Genomic DNA, 19866 nt, shown 5'->3' on the forward strand with positions numbered 1-19866 from the left:
CCATCGGGGGAAATGGAAATGAAAGGCACAAGGGAAACCTCCCAATACTATTTTTTTTGCAACATCCATGAGTCTACAATTATTTTAAATAGAAAAGCCTTTTGTTTGTTTTTCAATGCCATGCAATCTTAGAGGAGGAACTGACTGACTACTTGGGAATCTAGAAGGACTACTCAGGGATGAGGTACAGAATTAGATCTTGAGGAAGGAGGAGGAAGGCAGGCAAGTTGGAGAAAGAGCTCTCCTGTGAGAAGACAGAGTACGTACAAAGGCATGGGGGTGTGGAAGAACAGAACGTGTTCTAGGAGACTGACACAGAAGCTTGGTGTAAAGAGGAGACTGGGCAAGCAGAGCAGGAAGAGCAGGAGAAGAGGCTGGGACAGTGGGCAAGGGCTGGCTGTAGGTTGTCCAGTATGCCTAAGAACAGCAGACTTTTCCACTGGCAACCAGGTGAAGGCACAGAGGAGACCAGCAGGAAAGGGACTCATTAAGTACTTAGAAAGCCACACTGAACACAAAAACAGTTTCTCTCCAAGAACCAGAGCAAACGGCCCAGAAGGCAGAGCCTTTGCTAAACTGTGGGCACCTCCACCTACAGTCAGGAGCCAGGAGAGGATTAGGGCTCTGGATAATGAAGGGTGAGAACATCAAGAAGCACAGGCTGAGCTCTGACAGCCACTTAGTGGCAGCCTACACAGGCTCATATTTCCATCACCATGACAAGGCGGGCAGCGAGGTTATGGTTCTTCAATCACAGTTGTCTTTACCCCCTCTTCCTAGCTGTTAATTTATCATAAAGAGTGTGTGTTGGGGGGGGGGTGGGAGGGGTGAATGTATAGATATCAAGGGCCTCTTTCCTAGAAGCCAAGAAAACAAAGGCAATGGCCCTCAGGGACCAAGAGAGTGACTCCCCGATAAGTCAACAATAGCACTGGACACGAATGGCATGGGAGAATTTGGAAAGATGCATTGTGTGTGATTTCTTTGCTCCTAGAGTGGTTCCAGACTCTCTAAAGGGCTAAAGCCATCCTTTGTCCCTGACAGTCAGTGGGGGCAACAGCACTTAGGCTAAGGGAAGGGCAGGTCGACAGCACTTACTTTCTGATGCTCCCTTCTGGCTGGAACCAGGGTGGCTCTTCTCATCACTTTCCTCACCGAACCAGTAGGATTTGGTGCAAGGAAAATACCAAGGCCTGGGGATTCCATACTGGCCTGCAAGCGAAGATAAAAACCAAGATGGAAGCCAAGCACAGCAACATCCTAGCATTCCCGAGGTATCCCAGCCAGAACTACTCCCTCCTTGACACAGCATCTGGAGGTGACACCACCCTGGGATGGAGGTGGGGGTAGTGGGAGCTCACATCTGCTGACACCTACTATGCATTCAAACAACCCCACGAGGCAGGTTATCAGCCACTCATTTTATAGATGAGGAAACTGAGGGTAAGTAGCCTACTGAGGTCACTCAGACAGTAAATGGAAGGACTCAGAATCTGAACCCAGATCTGTAGGATACAAAATTGCCTATCAATGCAGGAAGCTCAAGTAGAGGTAATGAACATTCCACATACACTCCCTTAGAGGAAAACCAGGGGAAGCAGAAAAAGTTAAACCTCACTCTCTTAGAATTTGATCTGTATAAACACGTATCCACGGCAGGTCTTGGTCAAGGAGATTTACTTAAGGGAAGTACTAAAAAGAATTTTCATGAATGTTAGTTTGATTAAATCACAGGTAAGGGCTTAGAGCCAACATATCTTACTCGTTACAAGCTGTACTCAGGAAACAGAACCTCTGCCGGTGGCTCATTCTGGGGATATGGAATTAGAGAATTAGGCCAGCATTGGAAGGAGGAACCCTCTAGACTAGCTGACCCAGTGTGACCCAGTTGGGTTCACCCCCAAGCACCAACACTGACCAGCTGTGTGTCCACAGGCAAGCTACTTGAGTCCTGCTTCTCTCATTTGCAAAAAAGTGGGTCTAAGAGCAAGTCCCCAAGTCTACACAACACTTGATACAGCACGGCACACAGGGCTCAGGAAATGAGAGCTGGAGCAGTAATACTTTCAGCATCAGCTGCTTCTCCTCAGACTGTGGGCTTGCCGTGGGTCTAAAGCCCTAGCCACTTTCCGGGGAGCCCCAGGCCCTACAGAAATTCCACCACAGACCGGGCAGAGCTTGGCAGCTAGAAATTACATTTTCCCCAGCTGATGGCTAAAGCTGTGTGGAAGCCCCATGTACCTGGAAAGACAGCCTCGATGTACCACGTCATCACTCCATAGAGGAAGGTGTCGAACAGCATCATGGAGACTGAAATGGTGAGGTTGAAGCCATCTTCCTCCACGGGGCTCTCAAACAGGTTGTCCCACTGCACCCCAATGCCCTGCTCCTCAAAAAGGGCAAAGTACTCGCAGCCAAACCCGAAAGCCACAGGAGACAGCAGGCTCTGTGAGAAAGAGGCAAAAGTCACTTCTCCATCTTATCCATCTCCTAGTCTCTCATTTTCTGGCACTTCTAATATAAATTTCACCGAGAGAAATTTGAATTTGCAAAATGGATCAATTACAAGATATGGAAGTATTCACCTACAGATCCCTTGAGGGGAGTGGGCTCACTAGCAGCACAGAAAAGGATTCTATTTATAACCCCTCATTATGCACACACATTTCAGAAATGCATGCATGACAGAGTGTAAAACTTTTAGAATTTTATGCTTCCAAAGACGCCCCAAAGGCTCAGCAATCCTGCACCCCCCCACACAGACACACACACTCATTTCCCGTTCTCGGCTTGGACTGCAAGGGGAGGTGAAGCGCCAGGGGCTGCTGTGCGTGCAGTTACTACGCAGGGGTGGTTCCTCACCACAAAGATCTTGAGCGTGAAGCCCACATAGTCTTGCCATGCCACGCACAGCACGTAGGGCAGGTAGAGAATGAAGTAGATGATGCCCCCACAGGCTGCCGCCAGGTTGGCTCTTGAGAAGAGTGTGCTGATCAGGAAACACTGCAGGATGGTCACCACGGCGAACATGGACAGAAAGACAAACACCACGCTGGGGTCACTGTAGGGCAGCAGGTTTCCTAACTGGGAAGGAAGAGACCTATTAAACGTGCTGTCTCAACAAGCACACACGTCCTCGCATGATCTATGGGAAGAAGAGTTTATTCATACTCATCTGAGAGATAATAGGGAGGAGCAGTGCAGCTCATTGTTCTGATCGGGAAACTGAAGCCTAAGTAAGGATAACGACTACCCCGAGACCACACAGCCTAGTAAGAGTGGAGGCAGGAAGAGAAGAGTCTGGGACTGAAATTCATCAAGGTTCAACTCAATGGACAATTCTGTTCTTTGGTTCTCCAAGAATTACTGTTTACCTGGTGTCTCCTTTTATAAGGACCAGGACTCTCAGCACCAAGAAAGAATTGTGGGCGACAGCATCCTATAGGACTTCTCCCTCCAAAGGTCATGGAAAAGGGCCAAGAAATCTTATTCTCCCCCTTGATGACCTGCCATGGATTCTGCATTCTCACAATCATCCAAATTCTTGTGGGCCTTTCAAGTCTATCTCTAGCCAGTTCATCTGGGTGTGTTTGAGGAGGACTAGCCAGCACGTGGTCGCAGAGCAGCTCTTCCCCGCCAGCCACAGGACCACCACCCCAACCAGGGAGCTCCACCCCTGCAGTCAGATATCAGAGCATGAGCGGGGGTTGATTTCAGCGAGACTCACTCTGTCATACTGCTGGGTGACCTCGGGGAAGCCCTTAACCTTCCTTGGCCTCATTTCCTTATATGTTAAATGGGTTAGTGAGGATATAATCAGAAAGCACAGGTGAATGCGCTTTAAACAGTGCTTGGCAATCAGTAAGTGCTCATTTGTATTAACAGTAGCTAGTATTAACCTAAATATTAGTTCCTCACCCTTCATACTCCCTCTCTTTGAAAATATTTTTTTACATGATGCCTCCTTAAAACAAATCACTGTAAGGAAAGGAGATTAGCATATAAACCTATTAACATATAGGGTGGCACAGAACAGCACTGCCTGGGGTCCCCCTGAAGGGGGAACGTGCTGCCCAGCTGCCGCAGCAGACAACCTCTAGATGTCAACCTCCTCTGGGTCTGTCACAGCCACAGAAAGCTGCCTGGCCCGGGGGCTCATGATTCCAATAACTGACTGAGGGGCCCAGGGTCTGGGTGTCAGGGAGGGAGGCCTTGGGGCTGGACAGCTCAGCTCAATGAGGCACAATTCCGGTGAGCTGTATATGGTCCCAAGTGCCCGTGGGGTTGGCCGTGCACTGCATCTCACAGCTCCTTCCCATGCTCAAACCTCCGCATTCCCCACCCCTTCCACAGATGTTGATCCTGAGTAATAAGCCCCGCACCAAACTCTCTCAGCCTCTGCTGCCAGAAAAACCTAACCTGCAATAATATGTATCCCTCTGATTATGGTTTTTAGAAATTCTGGCAGAATCACCACCCAATACATCTAAGGAAATGAACAGCTCTCAGATGCTGCCACGAACCACTGCCCAGAAAATGTCATGGCACACGTGTGTGCCTACATGGGAAGCAAGAGCCCTGGGTTCTAGCCCTGCTCAGCCGCTAGCCAACTGGGTTGACCCTGGGCAAGTCACTCTCACTCTCCCCAAATACAGAATAAGGGAACTGCAGGAGAGGACACGTCTGACCCGTTCCCTCCCAAATAATCTTTGCTTTTCTCCTCATAGCCTGTGTTGGGCTGTTTAGGAGTCCCTGGGCAGCAGGGAGCCAGGGTGGCAGCCTTACTTTCAGGATGACCACAAGCAGGCCGGCGCTCATGAGCAGAGGAATGAGGCTACTGATGAACCAGCTGAACCACAGGATGCCGTTGTCCAGGCCCATGATGCGCATGGTTTCCTTCAGCCGCGCCTCCTTCTCATACACGATGCCCTTGATGATCACAGCCACGGAGTAGATCCAGGCCAGCGTCATGAACAGGGGCATGGACCGGCTCATCACCCGCAGGAAGCTGGAGGCCCAGGGAAGGGCGGAGGAGAATTACAGGGAGTGAGATTCAGGCTCGGAGGCCACTGCCTCCGGGGCCTGCGTGCAAGAGGAAGCCCCAAGACTGAGTGAACGAGGGGCAGGCTCTCCAGACTCCAAAACATACAGGTTATCAAATGCTTCATGAGGAGCACAATGTAGTATTAACAGTTAGACCAACAAAGTGCCGCCAAGTACAATTTCTTTGGGGCCTGCTTTAGTCACTAGGTAACTGTGAGGTGTGCGTTATTTTAAAGTACTAAAACAAAAACAAGAAAACCAACTCCTTCTCTCACAATAGTTCAACTTCTCCAAGGTCATGTCCCTACTGCCTTGCTCAACTTTTATCACAGATAATGCAGATATAGACTTCAGGCAGCTCTTGTCAGTTATATTTCAGATTCCAAACTGAAATAGGAAAGGCAGTGGGCCGTGAAGTAAAAAGGACAGAATTTGGACCCTGGAGCCCAGGCCCAAGTCCCAGCTTTACTACTTAGGCACCTACCAGCCATGTGACAACAGGCAGAGGCCCTTAATGCCGCTAAGCTCCCTCCTGTTCCCATCTTAAGACATCCTTTCTAGAGTAAATCTTGGCTGAGGGGGGTCTTGGGAAAACTCTGGCTAATCTTTTTGAAGGTGAAAAACAAGATAATTCAGGGTGACTTGGAAAAGCCAGAGCGAGCCACGCAAGGAAACAGCTGCTCAGTGCAAAACACAGAACAAATATAAGAGGAACCCCACTCCTTCTACACTCTGATCCCTACACACATACACCACAATGGAGAATGAGAGAATTTCCAGAATTTGGAAGAGACATTACATATCTCAGATGCCTGCAACTACACCTCTGCCCATGCTCGCTCACAAGAAATCATTAGAGGGGTGCCTGGGTGGCTCAGTCAGTTCAGCACCTGACTCTTGGTTTCGGCTCAGGTTGTGATCTCAGGGTCATGAGATCAAGCCCCCACACCCAGGTGGAGCCTACTTAAGATTCTCTCTCTCCCTCTGCCCCTCCTCCCCCTTCCCCCGCTCTGTCTCTCTCTCAAAAAAAATCATTAGATCCAAAAGCACAGTTTCCACAACGAGATCTTGTCAGCTTAGTGACTAAGCACTGAAAGATTATCTAAAGTCCAAGATAAAAAGGCCTTGTTCAGTTTTATTTAGATTGTTTCAAAATGCAGTTTACCACATATAAAGAGTAAGTGGACAAACGGACCTGGAGGCAGCTTTTATAGGTTTAGATCACTGTTTCTGTGTTTGGGGGATGTATGTGTGTGTATGTGCTTGCATGTGTTTGTCACGACACATTTGAAATTTGCAGACTAAGCAAACTTTGACCAAAAGGGCAGGATATGTAAAAAATAGAAGCACTGGTAACTACAGATGAAAAAGGAGGGAGGATTCCAGGATGTGCACATGTGTGTCCATGTGGCTGGAACCATCAACGACCTACACCTGGCATCTTATTTCCTAAAATCTTCACTGAATTTCAAAAAAGATTTTTTTCTATCAACACACATGTAAAATACATAAAATCAAAGCATCCTATCTCCTCCTCTGGATGTATGTGCACGCATGTGTGTATAAGTATGTATGTGTAGGTACTCTCTCTGGGAACAGTGTTACCCAGTTCCGTGAAGATGGCGGCTCGGTGGTAACTTACATGTCATCGACATAACAGGGGTAGGGCATCTGCTGCACATAGACACCAGTTTTCTTCTCGGTGCCCGTCAGCACCCTGATGATCGCCTGTTCCACCACATCTTGTAAGTAGGCAAAGCCCCCCCAGACATACCGCATATCCTCAAAGGGGTCAGCCCGAGGACCGGGGTCCCAGTACCTAAAACCAAATCACAGGTGACTAAATATTCCTTAGAACCATACATCAAAAAAAGCCAATCACCCACAATCCCACCACCATGACAGAGCCCCTATTTTCATCTTATATATTTATATCTTATTTTATGGTCTCAGTTGTGCACATATTTTTATTTATTTATTTAATTTAAATTCAATTAGCCAACATATAGTACATCATTAGTTTCAGATGTAGAGTTCAATGATTCATCAGTTGCATATAACACCCAGTGCTCATTACATCATGTGCCCTCCCTAATGCCCATCACCCAATTACCCCATCCCCCCACCTCCCTTCCCTCTAGCAACCCTCAGTTTGTTCCCTATAGTTAAGAGTCTCTCCTGGTTTATCTCCCTCTCTGATGACTTCCCATTCAGCTTTCCCTCCCTTCCCCAATGATCCTCTGCCCTATTTCTCATATTCCACATATGAGTGAAATCACATATTTTTAAACAGATATAATGAGAATGAGCATACCACCACCAGAATGTTGGTTTGGTTTTTTTCCCCTTCCTTGGCTACCTAACATTTCATCAAGTGGACATACCAAAATTTGCTTAATCATTCCCTTTTTTACTAGCTGTTTGCCCCTTTTTGTAAAAATGGATAATGCTAGCACAGGGAACCTGAAGGCTTTATTTCTTCTTTTCTACCTGTTGATTTAATGCCATAGGATTAATTCTCTTGAGCGGAAATGCTGAGTCAAAAGATGATTATTTTATGACCTTTGAAATAACTGTCTCTAGCAATGAATGTGCCACTTTCACCAAAATCATGCCACCAATTGGAGTTATTTTGGGGTGAAATTTCTACCAAATTATTACTTAAAACAAAGTGCCTCTAGTCATTTTAGCTGCTCTTGACTTCCCCCAAACTGGCTGGTGTGGGGAGACTGAACTCACCCATCCTTGATTTTATTTGTCCTCTCCACATTGTCAATGTCCATTCGGATCTTGTACTTGACATGACGGGGCAACTCCACACTGTCAGGAGTGATTCCGGTGAACACGATACCGGCCCAGAACTTCCGCTCGTCCAGCAACTCCATGGACTTGCTGATGAGCCGGACTTCTGTTGCTACCGGTTCGAGCTTATTCAAGTTGACACACTGACGGAAGAAGAGCCTTCATGAGAACGCTGGGGGCCAGGAAAACACGCAGTGCCCAAGGCAGGCTCTGTCCTAAGAGGGATGTGCTAACTGCGTGACATTTTTATCCTCACCCTCTCCAAAGTCATTTTCCAATATTCGATTGAGAATGGATCCTTTTGTTAACTACAACTTAAGAGAAATGCTAGAAGTATTTAGAGATAAGTTACTTATATGGATTTTTGTGGCGGGAAAGAGGTTGAAACAAGGATCATACCTCCTTTTCCTCTGTTTTCTTGGCAATTTTGAGTGTCAACTAACCAAGTAAGCAGACAAAACAAACAAACAAAAAACGCTTATTTGTCCCTATTAAGTCACATAATTTTTAAAACTAGATTTTTAAAATATAATGTGTCCTATTAGTTCTTAGATAAACTTCATAAATAAAGCCTTTTTAAGGGCATGCTTTCTTGACATTAGGTATTGAGCTATGAAACCTGGGGAAAACCTAGAAGACAATGGACAGAAACACTTCTCAGTCAGAGAGAATAAAGCTAGAGTTAGGTCCATTTATTCATTCATTCAGTCATTCAACTAACATTTAGGAGTGCCTTCTGTACACTCTGTACAGGTTTGAAGGATACTACTGGAAATAAGACTACACATTATTTCTAAACTTTCCTCCAATCCAAACCTTATTGCACCACCTCAGAGAAAGAAGCCAAAGGCTCTTCTAAATGATCCATGGAACAGATCCTCACCTCCATGAAGCGAGAGATGGTCTGGATTGCCTGGTCAGTCTCATTGAAAGCTTCTCTCCAGGTGTACACAGAGCCATTAGCAGACTGGACATCCTCTGGGTGCTTGGCCAGAAATGCCAGGATATCTTTGGCAGTCCAGTCTAAGCCATCCAACTGCTGTTCCCAAAAGTGGTCATTGCTTCTGCTGTCCAACAGTGTCTGCCATTCCAACGAGAAAGTACAATCAATAAACACCAACTCAGTCTAGATCCTAAGTCTTATACGATTTACAAAACCTAACCTTTTTATGTGAGGTAGATAACACTGTTCCCATTTTATAGATAAGAATATCGAGGTTGAAAAAAAAAAAAAGTATAGGGGCGCCAGGGTGGCTCAGTCCGTTAAGTGACTGCCTTTGGCTCAGGTCATGATCCTGGAGTCCCAGGATACAGTCCCACGCCAGGCTCCCTGCTCAGCAGGGTGTCTGCTTTTCCCTCTGACCCTCCCCCCGCCTTGTGTTCTCTCTCTCTAATAAATAAAATCTTAAAAAAAAAATTTTTTTTTAAAGTATGATTTTAACCAAGGCTGAGTCATAATGTTAACAGGACATGGAGCTGAGACTCAAAGTCAGACTAGTCTGAATCCAGAGTCCATGTTTCCAGCCTAGCTTAATAGTATCAACTGCAGGAACAACAATGATCATACTTACTCTGCACAATTTTTATATTAGATCATTTATATGTTTTACTTCACCCAACTCCATGAGCAAGATCTGTCCAAAAGTTCCCATTTTTACAGATGAGGAAAAAGGTTCAGAAAGGTCAAGTCCCTAACATAAAGTCACACAGCTAATACATAGGAAAGCCAGGGTATGAAACATGGATTCTGATTCTACCGTACCTTCCCCCACATTATATTGTCTTCCTCTTTTGAGACTCAAGCTGATGACTCCTCATGACCTTATCTCTAGACTAAATTAAGACAAACCCACTTGTGCTGTTTAGTTTGGGAACATGCTGCCACGATAAAACCAAGTAAAATTGCAGGATGCATGGGTTATGATGCAGAAGAGGCCTGTCTTTCATGTCTTGTTCCCTGGCTGGTTGTTTCCCATGTGAGTCAACATGGAAGAGAAAGACAAACTAATCTGGTGTTCAACGAGTAGATCCAGAGGGCTGGGGCAGAAACCCACACAGGTGCTGCCAGGAAAGTGGGTTAGCTTCCAACTCAGCTCATGGAAAAGGAGAAGCAGGTGTAACACCTGTCACAGCTTCAAGGGGAGAGATGAAATTCTGGTTCTACTGAAATGGAATCTCTAAGGAGCCAAACACTGCTACTTTTTAAATCCGTCTTATTTCCAGTAACAATTTAAGTTTTTCCCCCATGTGGCTTCATATTTATTATTTTAATGGGAGCATAATGGTTTTATAGAGTATATATACTATAATTTCATTAACTATTCCCATACTGCTAAGAATTTAGCTTATTTCTAATTTCTCACAATAACAACACGCTGGTTTCTCTTCAGATCGCATAAATCTTTCCCCTAATTTCTCACAATAACAATTATTATAGCAATAACATTTCCTCTCATACAGTGACTTCTCTTTAAAATTATTTCTGTAGGGTACATCCCTGAGGGTGTACGGAATGGAGATACACAGGTTAGCACTTTTTTTTATGGCTCTTGCAATTTTCATCCCAAATTGCTTTCCTATAGGGAGTAACAATTTATACTATCATCAGTAAGACACATTAAGTATTTTTGTTAACAGATACAAATTTTTATCTCAAAAAAGTTCACAGAGGTATGGGTTAGCAATTCCGAAATGGCTTTCTTTGGAGACTCGGAACAAGTAAGAGCTGAATGAAGACACATGGCGTTTGGGGTGAGGCCTGCCCTGCCCCGTGTGGCTTTGAGCAATATGGTTCAGGAAGGCAGCAAGACCAGAAAGATGTGTCCAATGAGACCACTGATCACACAGCCATTCCAAGGTACTTGAGGGGATTCAAGAGACCTGAGATCGCCCTTAGGAATGAAAGCAGGGAGAAAGCAGGGTCTTGCGATGAAGGAGGCAAAGAGCAGCTCAGAAAGGAGAACAGTGTAGTGTCAGTGGGCTTCGTGACACAACAGAGAGGTGCCTCCTGATCTGGGGGGTGATGCAGTGCACGTAAACACAGCTGGAAACAGCAGAAAGATAAGAGCTACCACAAAGCAGAATGGTGGTTGCCAGGGGCTGGGAGTGAGGGAAATGGGTAGGTCAAAGGGTACAGAGTTTCAGTTATGCAATATGAGTTAAGTTCTGGAGATCTAATGCACAGCAAAATGACCGTAGTTAACAACACTGTACTGTCAGGGCGCCTGGGTGGCTTATCCGTTGAGCGTCCGAATCTGATATTCAGCTGGGGTCCTGGTCTCCAGGCCCTGGGATTGAGCCCAGTGTCAGGCTCAGCACTCAGTGTGGAGTCTGCTTATCCCTCTCCCTCTGCCTCCCCCTCTGCCCCATCCCTGCTCACGCTCTCTCCTTCTCTAATAAGTAAATCTTTTTTTTTTTTTTTAAGATTTTATTTATTTTTTAGAGAGCGAGCGAGAGAGAAACAGCATGAGAGGGGAGAGGGTCAGAGGGAGAAGCAGGCTCCCCGCTGAGCCAGGAGCCTGATGTGGGACTCGATCCCAGGACCCCGGGATCATGACCTGAGCCGAAGGCAGACGCTTAACCATCTGAGCCACCCAGGTGCCCATAAGTAAATCTTATTTAAAAAATAATACTGTATACTTGAAATTTGCTATGAGGCTACTTTGTGAGGTGATAGATATGTTAATTAGCTTGATTGTGTTGATCATTTCACAACGTATACTATATCCAAACATGTTGTACAGCTTAAGTATATACAATTGTTTGTCAATTACACTTTAATAAAGCTGAAAAATGAAAGGAACACAAGAGCTACCCCCAAAGAAGCAGAAGCCTCAGGCATCACCTCACATACCAGACACGAGGCTGTAGGGGGTACAGAGGACTGAGCAGCCCAAGCTTGTGGACTTAGAGAAACACTACTTCAGAGAGAAAAGAGAGCAGTTGAGGAGGCTCCTTCAACTTCCACCCATAGACTGAGGAGCCCTGAGTCAGTGTCTCCAGCTGAACCACCTCCCTGCACTCCAGGCCTCAGTACCCATTGGCCTATTGGACATCCCCACCATCCTCCTGCTAGAAATCTTTTCCCCTCCACAATCAAGCAGCCACCAGGCTTCACCGCCTGCAGAAGCCTTGGCCCCCCACTTGGCTAGTCTCCATTCTGGTCTCTGCCTTCCATCTTTCCATACTTCAATCCACCTGATGTTATCAGATTAATGTATCTGCATCTCTCCTTGCTTAAAACTTGTTCATGGTCCCCCAGAACTTAAAGTAAAAGTTCTTGGTTTCATACACAAGGCCCTCCAAACTATGTCCCGTGCCATGCCTTCCTCCCCAGCCACAGTTCCTACATTTCCTATTGCACATCCTGGGTTCTGCCAGCAGAATTACTAACGAATGCTGTGGCCATGTTTATAAGAGCTTTGTCCTCTAAACACTGGGAGCTAGGTGCTGCTGGAGCATCCAAGCCAAACTCTCCACTTAAGAGTAGGGGAAGCAGCTAATATTTTATGTCAACTATACTTCAATTAAAAATTTTAAAATAAGGGACACCTGGCTGACTCAGTTGGCAGAGCATGTGACTTGATCTTGGGGTTGAGTTTAAGCCCCACACTGGATATAGAGATTACTTAAAAAATAAATAAAAATCTTAAATTTTTTTTTTAAAAATCAATTATCAGTAGAATAGGGGAAACATCTATCTGCCTACAGACCAAAACACATGGACCCCTCTCTTCAACAGGACCCCTCATAATCTTCTGAGACACAGAAGGAGAAGACATCCAACAAGTAAAAATCGGATTCCAAGGATAGGACCAGTAAGAAGAGGCCCAAGACCACACCTACGTCTACGGCACTGTACGTGGCTGGATCACATGAATCCCTTCTAGAGGAGAGACTGGAGCCCAACAGAGACCCATACTTGAAGGGCATGAGTTGTTATTACTAGTCAGGAATTATTCCATATATCCATGCAAATTATTGTTCATGTTTTTCTCACCCAAGTCCCTTAGTTTTTAAAGGCCCCAATTTAAGAATTCTGCATATGGAACAGGACTAGAGTAAAAAGATGACTCCAGCTTTCCCATCACTGGAAGGCCCCCTGGGTATCGCACTTCTCACCCCACCCCCACCCCCAGGGCATCAAGGGGGAGTCCTAAGCCTGGGAGAGTACCTTCCAAGCAGGCACCACCTCTAAAACCCAGCAGCCCTCTCTGATCAATGAGGTGTCAAGACAAGAAACCTGGTAAAAATCCATTCCTGCTTCTTAATGGCAGCAGAAACAAAAGAAAGAGGCCTCCCTCACCACGGAGATAGGAAATGGTCTAATGATTCTCTGACTCAGCCCAAGGCAGGGATGATGTGATTAAATGGCACTCAGGCTCATACAAAGAAAACATTCTGTTCTTGCTCAGACTCCTCCGCTTTTGAATCTAATTGTCTCTAGAGCACTTATCCCTTTCAAGTGGCTCAGAAGCACTCAGGGCAATTCCCCTCCACACCTTAATGGTGGCTGCCTCGGGAGCCAGGAGCCAGGCCTTTGCCCCCACACCTGTGTCGAGACCCTACCAAGATACAGGAAGGCTAAATAAGACGCCATGGTTGGCTTCAGGACCAGAAATGACAATAGGCAGGGGCCTACAATCACCAATACCAACCCTCACTAAGTTTCTTGCAAAACGGATTTTTGACCACCAGACACATGGATGCGGGTGTGCACGAAAGCGTTATCTGTGCACCATCCCCGGCAGCTGGAGCTGTGCTTACTACATCTATCCTGGTTAAATGTAAGAATTCCCGTCTCAGTCACCATTGGGAAAGTGACCAGAAACTCCCCTCTCTAGCATCAAGCAAGCACACAGTAATCCGAGGGATGCTCACCCGAACAAGGTCCATCTCCGGGTTACTCTCCATGAAGGTCCAGATCTTGGGGCTGAGCTCTTCCCACATGCCTTGCACATCATGAAACACAGCCAGTTCCTGAAAGGTCTTGTTCACCTGGAGTCAGTCGGGGACCCAAAGGCAGCAGGAAAAAAGGAGAGAGACAGGGCCATGAGACATTCAGCTGCCCCCTGACGAGATGCTCCATCGCTGTTCCAGTCTTTTCCCATCCCTAAGAGGTGCCTGCAGCTATGATCCAAATACCCAAGGCTGGAGAGCTGGCCCTCCACGTCAGCTCTGGCCTGGGCCACACTTGCGGTTCTCCCTCTTTGGAAACCCTGAAGAGCCGTGAGCATAATCGATACAATCCATTTGAAGCTACCTTCACTTTCTTGCCCACGGCTCTAGGAGGATTCTAGAGAGGGAGTTCTGGGCCTGCGCAGCTTACCTCGGCCATAACCTGCCTTGTGACTGGAGTGTCAGGTGTATACAGGATCTTCCCAACAAGCAGAGGCTTGAGAGCTTTCCATATGATGCGGGAAAGGGGACTGGACTCCAAATTCTTCATCAGATCATTGCAGTAAGGAGCTACGAAGACGACGAAAGACAGATATTCATACGCATGGTCATATACTTGTAGGAACTAACAAGGGCTTTGGAGCTAGCCGAACAGTCCTGGGTTCAAATCCCAGTTCCACCACTTAGTAACAGCTATGTAACAAATAACTTCACTTGTGTGAGCCTCAGTTACTATGTACGTGGCAGAGATGTGGTGAGGATTAACAGAGGTTATCTATACAGCCCCTACAACAATGCTTGACAAGTAATCAGAGCTTATTATAACACTGGTGAGGGGTAACTCACAACCGAGAGGATCTAGAAAAATGTTTTTACTGCCCACATACCTGCATAACTCTAGATTCATAGTCTCGTGTCAGCTTGCCAATTTGTTTTCATTGAGAACAGAGACCTGAATTTAGATTTTAGTTTTCGGGCAAAAATAAAACATTTCCCTTTAACAGGTCTCATCACAAGTATATGTAATATATGTAATAAAAATTCCTAAAGGAAAAATCCAAAGTTATAATAGACAATGAGGTTTGGTTATCCAGAAGGATTCCTGAATTTTTTTTTTTAATTCATTTTGGGTTTTTTAGATGGCAAGCATCCTCTATATGCTGCAGAGAGGATATATTAAAAAAAAAAAAAAGGATTTGCTCATAGTTGGATCTGCTTTGCAGAGGAAGGTTCCCTTGGGTTGACTTGCAAGTGAGGGAGTGGAGCGGACAGCATTTCAGAGAAGTTCCTCTAATGCCATCCCCTTCAGGCTTGCAAAGCACCCTGCTATGTCTGGAGTGCTTTACTCCAGGAAAGAATAAAAGGTTCTTGTGTTACAGTAATGCATAAAAAGCTACCTCACTCAGTGTCTGAAAGAGACACCTGCGGTTGGAAATGGAGAAAGGCTCACTCGCATCATGTGTTCAAGGAAAATGATGCCATTGTCTAAAACTGTAACACTGGCTCCTTGCTGCCACGAGACACAGAACACACATCCCCATGAAACTGCCCAAGTGTGAGAAGCAGATATGGAGTTACAAGGTTCTTTCACACTACCTTGCAGCTAAGCACCAAAAACAAACAGCAGATCAAATGCCTGAGTCTGACAGTACACGCACCACATTAACAGCCGTCTCAGAGGCCATGTGGTTTACGGGGGGGGAAAAAAAAAGCACGGGGCCAGGCAGATCCGGGCTTAACCCCGGCTCCTGTGGATTCACTACGGTGTGGCTCTGATGAAGTCACTTAACCTTGCTGAGCCTATAAAATGTGGGGATGCGGTAAACATGAGGGAGGGGGGACACGGGGACCCAGGCTAGCACTAATGGGGGGCTGAGGCTGGCTGGCTGCCCGGGGCCTCCTTCTACGCACTCACTTGTAGAATTGTCATAAAAGCTGTCAGCATCTTCATCCGTGCCGTTGCCGCCAAAGAGAGCTTTGTAGTTGTTGTCCTCATACCAGTTGAGGGACTTAATCTTCAGGCCCCCGCCCTCGGGATGGCCACAGACAATGCGGGACACGGCTTGGTATATCTGGGTGGACGAGCTGGAGCTGTTCACGCTGGTCAGGAACATGACCTCCTGCCGCATGTCGCTCCAGCTGTTCATGCTGAACAGCTGGTGCCCGGGATCGGGAAGAAAAAGGGAGGGAGAAGGGAAGGAGGAGAAAAGAGTATCACGACGGTGGGGAAAGAGAGAGAAAGAAGCAGCTTATTTTCTTGACCTCTCCAGAGCCACACCCCGGAACATACTGTGTCCTGTCCTCTGAGCCTTGCGATGGGATTGCCAGAACCCTGCTACTCCGTTGGTGGTCCTGGGACCAGCAGGGGAGTTATGGGCGAGGTGCAGATCTATCCAACTACAATTCGAATCTGCATTTTCACAAGACACCCAGGTGATCCCTATGCAAATTAAAGATTGAGAAGCACAAACCAGAAGTCAGTGGAGCCTCTGGTGATGGGCTTTATTCCATTTGGATTATCTTCTAGTTGACGGAAGAGAAGGCTTTCTCTGAATAGCCACTGTGTTCATATACATCCTTCAGGAACTGCTCACACCCTAGAGCACATCCTTATTTCTAAAACACCTTAAACTTCCCCGTGGAAACTGAGGACGCCTCTGCCCCTGGGAGGGAAGGTGGTATGTGTGAAGTGCCCATCGTGGTCTCAGTGAGGTGTTCGACAGCACGGGATTAAATACTTATCACACACTTTGCATTTCTACACATTTCACAATAAATCAGTAATAAATCTCTACATTCCTTGAAATGTCACTGCATGTTTTCACCACCCCGAAGACTGAGCCATGGAGGGCAGAGGGGAGAGACCCAGGGCCCTGCCCATCCCCTGTAGAACGCCTAGATTCTGATACCGTGTGCCCAGTTTTCCATCTCAGCCTTCTGGTTCCTTTGGGTCACATGCTCCTTGGTACTGTAGATCCTGACTTTGCCTTCTGCCTCCAGGGGGAAACCAGGCACTCCAGGGGTAGGTCAGAGGTCACAAACTTTTCTCCCTCCAAATAGGGAGCATCTGATATATACTACAAGAACACAATTGGGTGGCTAGCTTTTCCTTACTTTATCTTTTCATCACTTGGATGAGGTATTTGGACAGGGAGGGCAGAGGTAGCCAGACCACCTTTCCTTTTGTTGGTGGGTAAACAGCACTGGAGATTTTTTAATGACAGTGAGTGAGAGCCACTCACTTCTCTTTCCAGAGGTTGCCTCACTACCACCAGCCCCCAACCGAAAGAACAAACTTCTTCCCACATAAAACCAGTACATCTTTGGACAGAGGCACCAGAATGACGGAGTTACTCCAAACTGTCAGCTCTTCCCAGCACCTGTCTTGGGGGGAACTCCTACTCATTTTTCCACACCTCGGCTCATGCTCCACACTTGTTCTGTGAAGCACTCCCACTCACAGGGAAGGGTGGCCATTTGTCCTCCAGCCCACGGAAGACGGTGTTTGATAATCATCTGTGGAGCAACTGAATGGCTGGCTGACTACTTTCTCAAGACACTGCAATGGCCCCCTTCTTCCCGTGCCCCCACCTTAGTCTCATCTCAAGTTAACAGCCAAACTGTTAACAGTCTCATACTCTAGGTCACATCATATACCCTGTGCTCCAACCCCCCACTGGCTTACCATCTTGCTCAGCTTAAATCCAGCCTTACCAGGCCTGCACGGTGCTCACCTCCCTCTCCGACCTCAGCTCCCAGCACCCTCTCCCTTGCTCCCTCTGTTCTGGCCACACCATCCTCCTTCCCGGGTCTTTAAATACCTTCCTTCATCATGCCCTACACATCAGTGTCTTTGTATCTGTTCCTGCTTGGAGTGGACAATGTATGGTCATTTCTTCAGGTTCAACTGTCACCTTGTCAGAGAGGACGCCTCTAATCACCCCGTTGAAACAATACCTCAAGCACCCTCTATCCTTCTTACCCTGCTTTATTTTTCTTCAGCACATTATATGCTGACCTGTTTATTTCTATCTCCCACCACGCAAGCCCCATGAGAACAGGAAAGCTAGTGTGCTCGCTTCTGAGACCCCACCATCTAGCAATGTCAGGCCCCTGGTAGGGGCTGAAGAGATAACTAGGGGGCTCCCCGTCCTGCCTTCCCCATCACATCAGGCACACCTTCCCTGTCACCCAGATGTGGAGCTCATGCAGCTTTCACTCATCTGGTTCCTAAAGTCCCCATTGCTACCCAACTGCCAGGCCCTGTTAATCCGCATTTCCTTCTTTGAAGGGTATCCTTTCTATTCTAGTCTAGTTTCCACCAGAGTTCATCACACAAAAAGTAGGCTCTAGCAGCAAGAACATGGGGTTTGTAGTCCAACAGTCCTGGGTTCAAATCCTAGTTTTTGCCAATTAACTACCTAGATGACTGTGAGTCCCACTCTTCTGAGCCTCCGTGCCATCTGTAAAGTGGGCAGAATAAGACCCACTCACATTTGTCATGTGAACATATAGGGAAATGGGGTGAAACTGCATGAATCAGGTGGAGGGCCTCAGAAACTGTTAGCTCCCTTTTCCTTTCAAGGGTGGTACTTTGGTCAAAACATCCAACTTTCTTTCGAACACTGAACAGATACACATGTGCATATATTTATCTTCTCCCCATCTGTCTCAGGGAAATAACAAGTTTGACAATAAGTAACTCATGGTCATGGTTACTTGAAGGTGTTCCACAGAGAGCAGTGGGTGGCCCTTGCTTGCCCTGGCCCAGGGAGCAAGCAGGGCACAGGGAAGCAGCTGCCAAGAAAAATGATACATGGCTCAGTGGAGACTTTCTGCCTCATCAGCAATGGAAACATCACATGCTTTCAATTATTTTTCTTACCCTGGACAAAAGGCAGACCAGTGATGTAAGAGAAAACACTGTACCCAGACCCTAAATTTAGAGACACCCTCCCACGTCACAGGCTCCGCTCTGCTTGCTCTAAGGCTGGGAGGAAAGCTGGGAGAGCACAGGGTATGCTGGTGCTCACTAGCAGGACCCTGGAGCAACGGCTATGCACTTGCAGGTCACTTTCTGTTTTTCTTTCTGGAAGAGCCCCAGGTGACCCAGCTTCTGCACCTACCTAAAGGTCACCAGCATTCACAAGCAGAATAACAAATGGCAGGCTCTAAAGGACTTCTCCCGAAAGGGACCCAAAACCCAAGCCTCTTCAGCCAGACACCCATGAGCAGAATTCAAAGAAAAAAGAAAACTGAACTAAATGCAATATGCCAAATTGTCAACAGGGCTTAATCTCCGTGTTTTCCAAATGCTCTGCACTTGCCATCATGGACGTACGATACGTTTATTCTCGGAAACCTAAATTTTGATATTTGAGAAAAATAAAGCAAATACCAAAAAATGATTTAGAGAAACGATTCAAAAAAGGCTGGACCAAGGCTGAGAACATTATCCCTATCCACTGTCCCAGACATTTAGGCCTGACTATTTCTGACGGCCGCCCCCCGGCTCAGCTCCTTACACTCTGGGCTCCAAACAGCTCCTCTTCTCCAAGTCTAACCCGCAACAAGGCTGGGTGTCCTGTGTGTGAGGGTCACCCTGGCCGGCAGGCAGAGAAAAGGTTAACAGCTTTTGCCAGCACCTACAGGCCCCCCTGATCTTGCACATATAAAGTTATTCTGATACGTCTGTCAACATGCAGACTCAAAAGGCAAACGCGTCTTAATGTTTGTCAAGAAATGGCATTTCCAAAGGCGAATGTCAGAGGCCAGGTGTTTACAGGGGAAGGTCTGAATTAGGGCTACACGCCATCCCCTTTAGTTAGCAAACAAACGTTTTGGTAAAAAGACTGGCCTTGCTGGGTTCAGAGAGTAACACTGGGAGAAAGTTCCAGACTAGGTACCGGGACTTCAGCCACAAACTAATTAGCTCTGAGACATCTCCGCATCTTGGTTTCTTCATCTCTAAAGGAAGGAGCTCAAATCAGATGACTTTTAAGTTCACGGATGCTTCTAAAATTGATTTTATGCGTCACGTGATATTCAAATCAAAAGGACCCTCTAAGCCACACTTGGGGTAGAGAAAAAGCCAGAGTGGATGGTCTGCCTCCTGGTGCTGAA

At 46.7% G+C, this 19866-nt stretch overlaps 1 protein-coding gene across 5 annotated transcripts in view; it reads right to left on the minus strand.

The window, feature by feature from the left end:
* LOC123849865 (phospholipid-transporting ATPase ABCA1) overlaps positions 1–19866 on the minus strand; it is a 126122-nt gene that overhangs the window by 39005 nt on the left and 67251 nt on the right. For 4 of the 5 annotated variants that reach the window (XM_064579297.1, XM_064579296.1, XM_064579299.1 and 1 more), the window contains exons 9-18: positions 15659–15899; positions 14174–14313; positions 13726–13842; positions 8729–8926; positions 7783–7988; positions 6686–6862; positions 4786–5008; positions 2863–3084; positions 2242–2446; positions 1099–1212 (exon numbers count right to left, since the gene is read on the minus strand). In XM_064579297.1, the coding sequence (XP_064435367.1) occupies positions 1099–1212; positions 2242–2446; positions 2863–3084; positions 4786–5008; positions 6686–6862; positions 7783–7988; positions 8729–8926; positions 13726–13842; positions 14174–14313; positions 15659–15899 (1843 nt within the window). Of the gene's footprint in view, positions 1–1098; positions 1213–2241; positions 2447–2862; positions 3085–4785; positions 5009–6685; positions 6863–7782; positions 7989–8728; positions 8927–13725; positions 13843–14173; positions 14314–15658; positions 15900–16214; positions 19834–19866 lie in introns of those variants that run through there. The other variant, XM_064579300.1, reaches the window with a different exon arrangement.

Source organism: Mirounga angustirostris, unplaced genomic scaffold (genome assembly GCF_029215605.1).
Source record: "Mirounga angustirostris isolate CCGP_5_RB_7025 unplaced genomic scaffold, mMirAng1.0.hap1 SCAF_15, whole genome shotgun sequence".
In the NCBI taxonomy this organism is placed as follows: Eukaryota; Metazoa; Chordata; class Mammalia; order Carnivora; family Phocidae; genus Mirounga; species Mirounga angustirostris.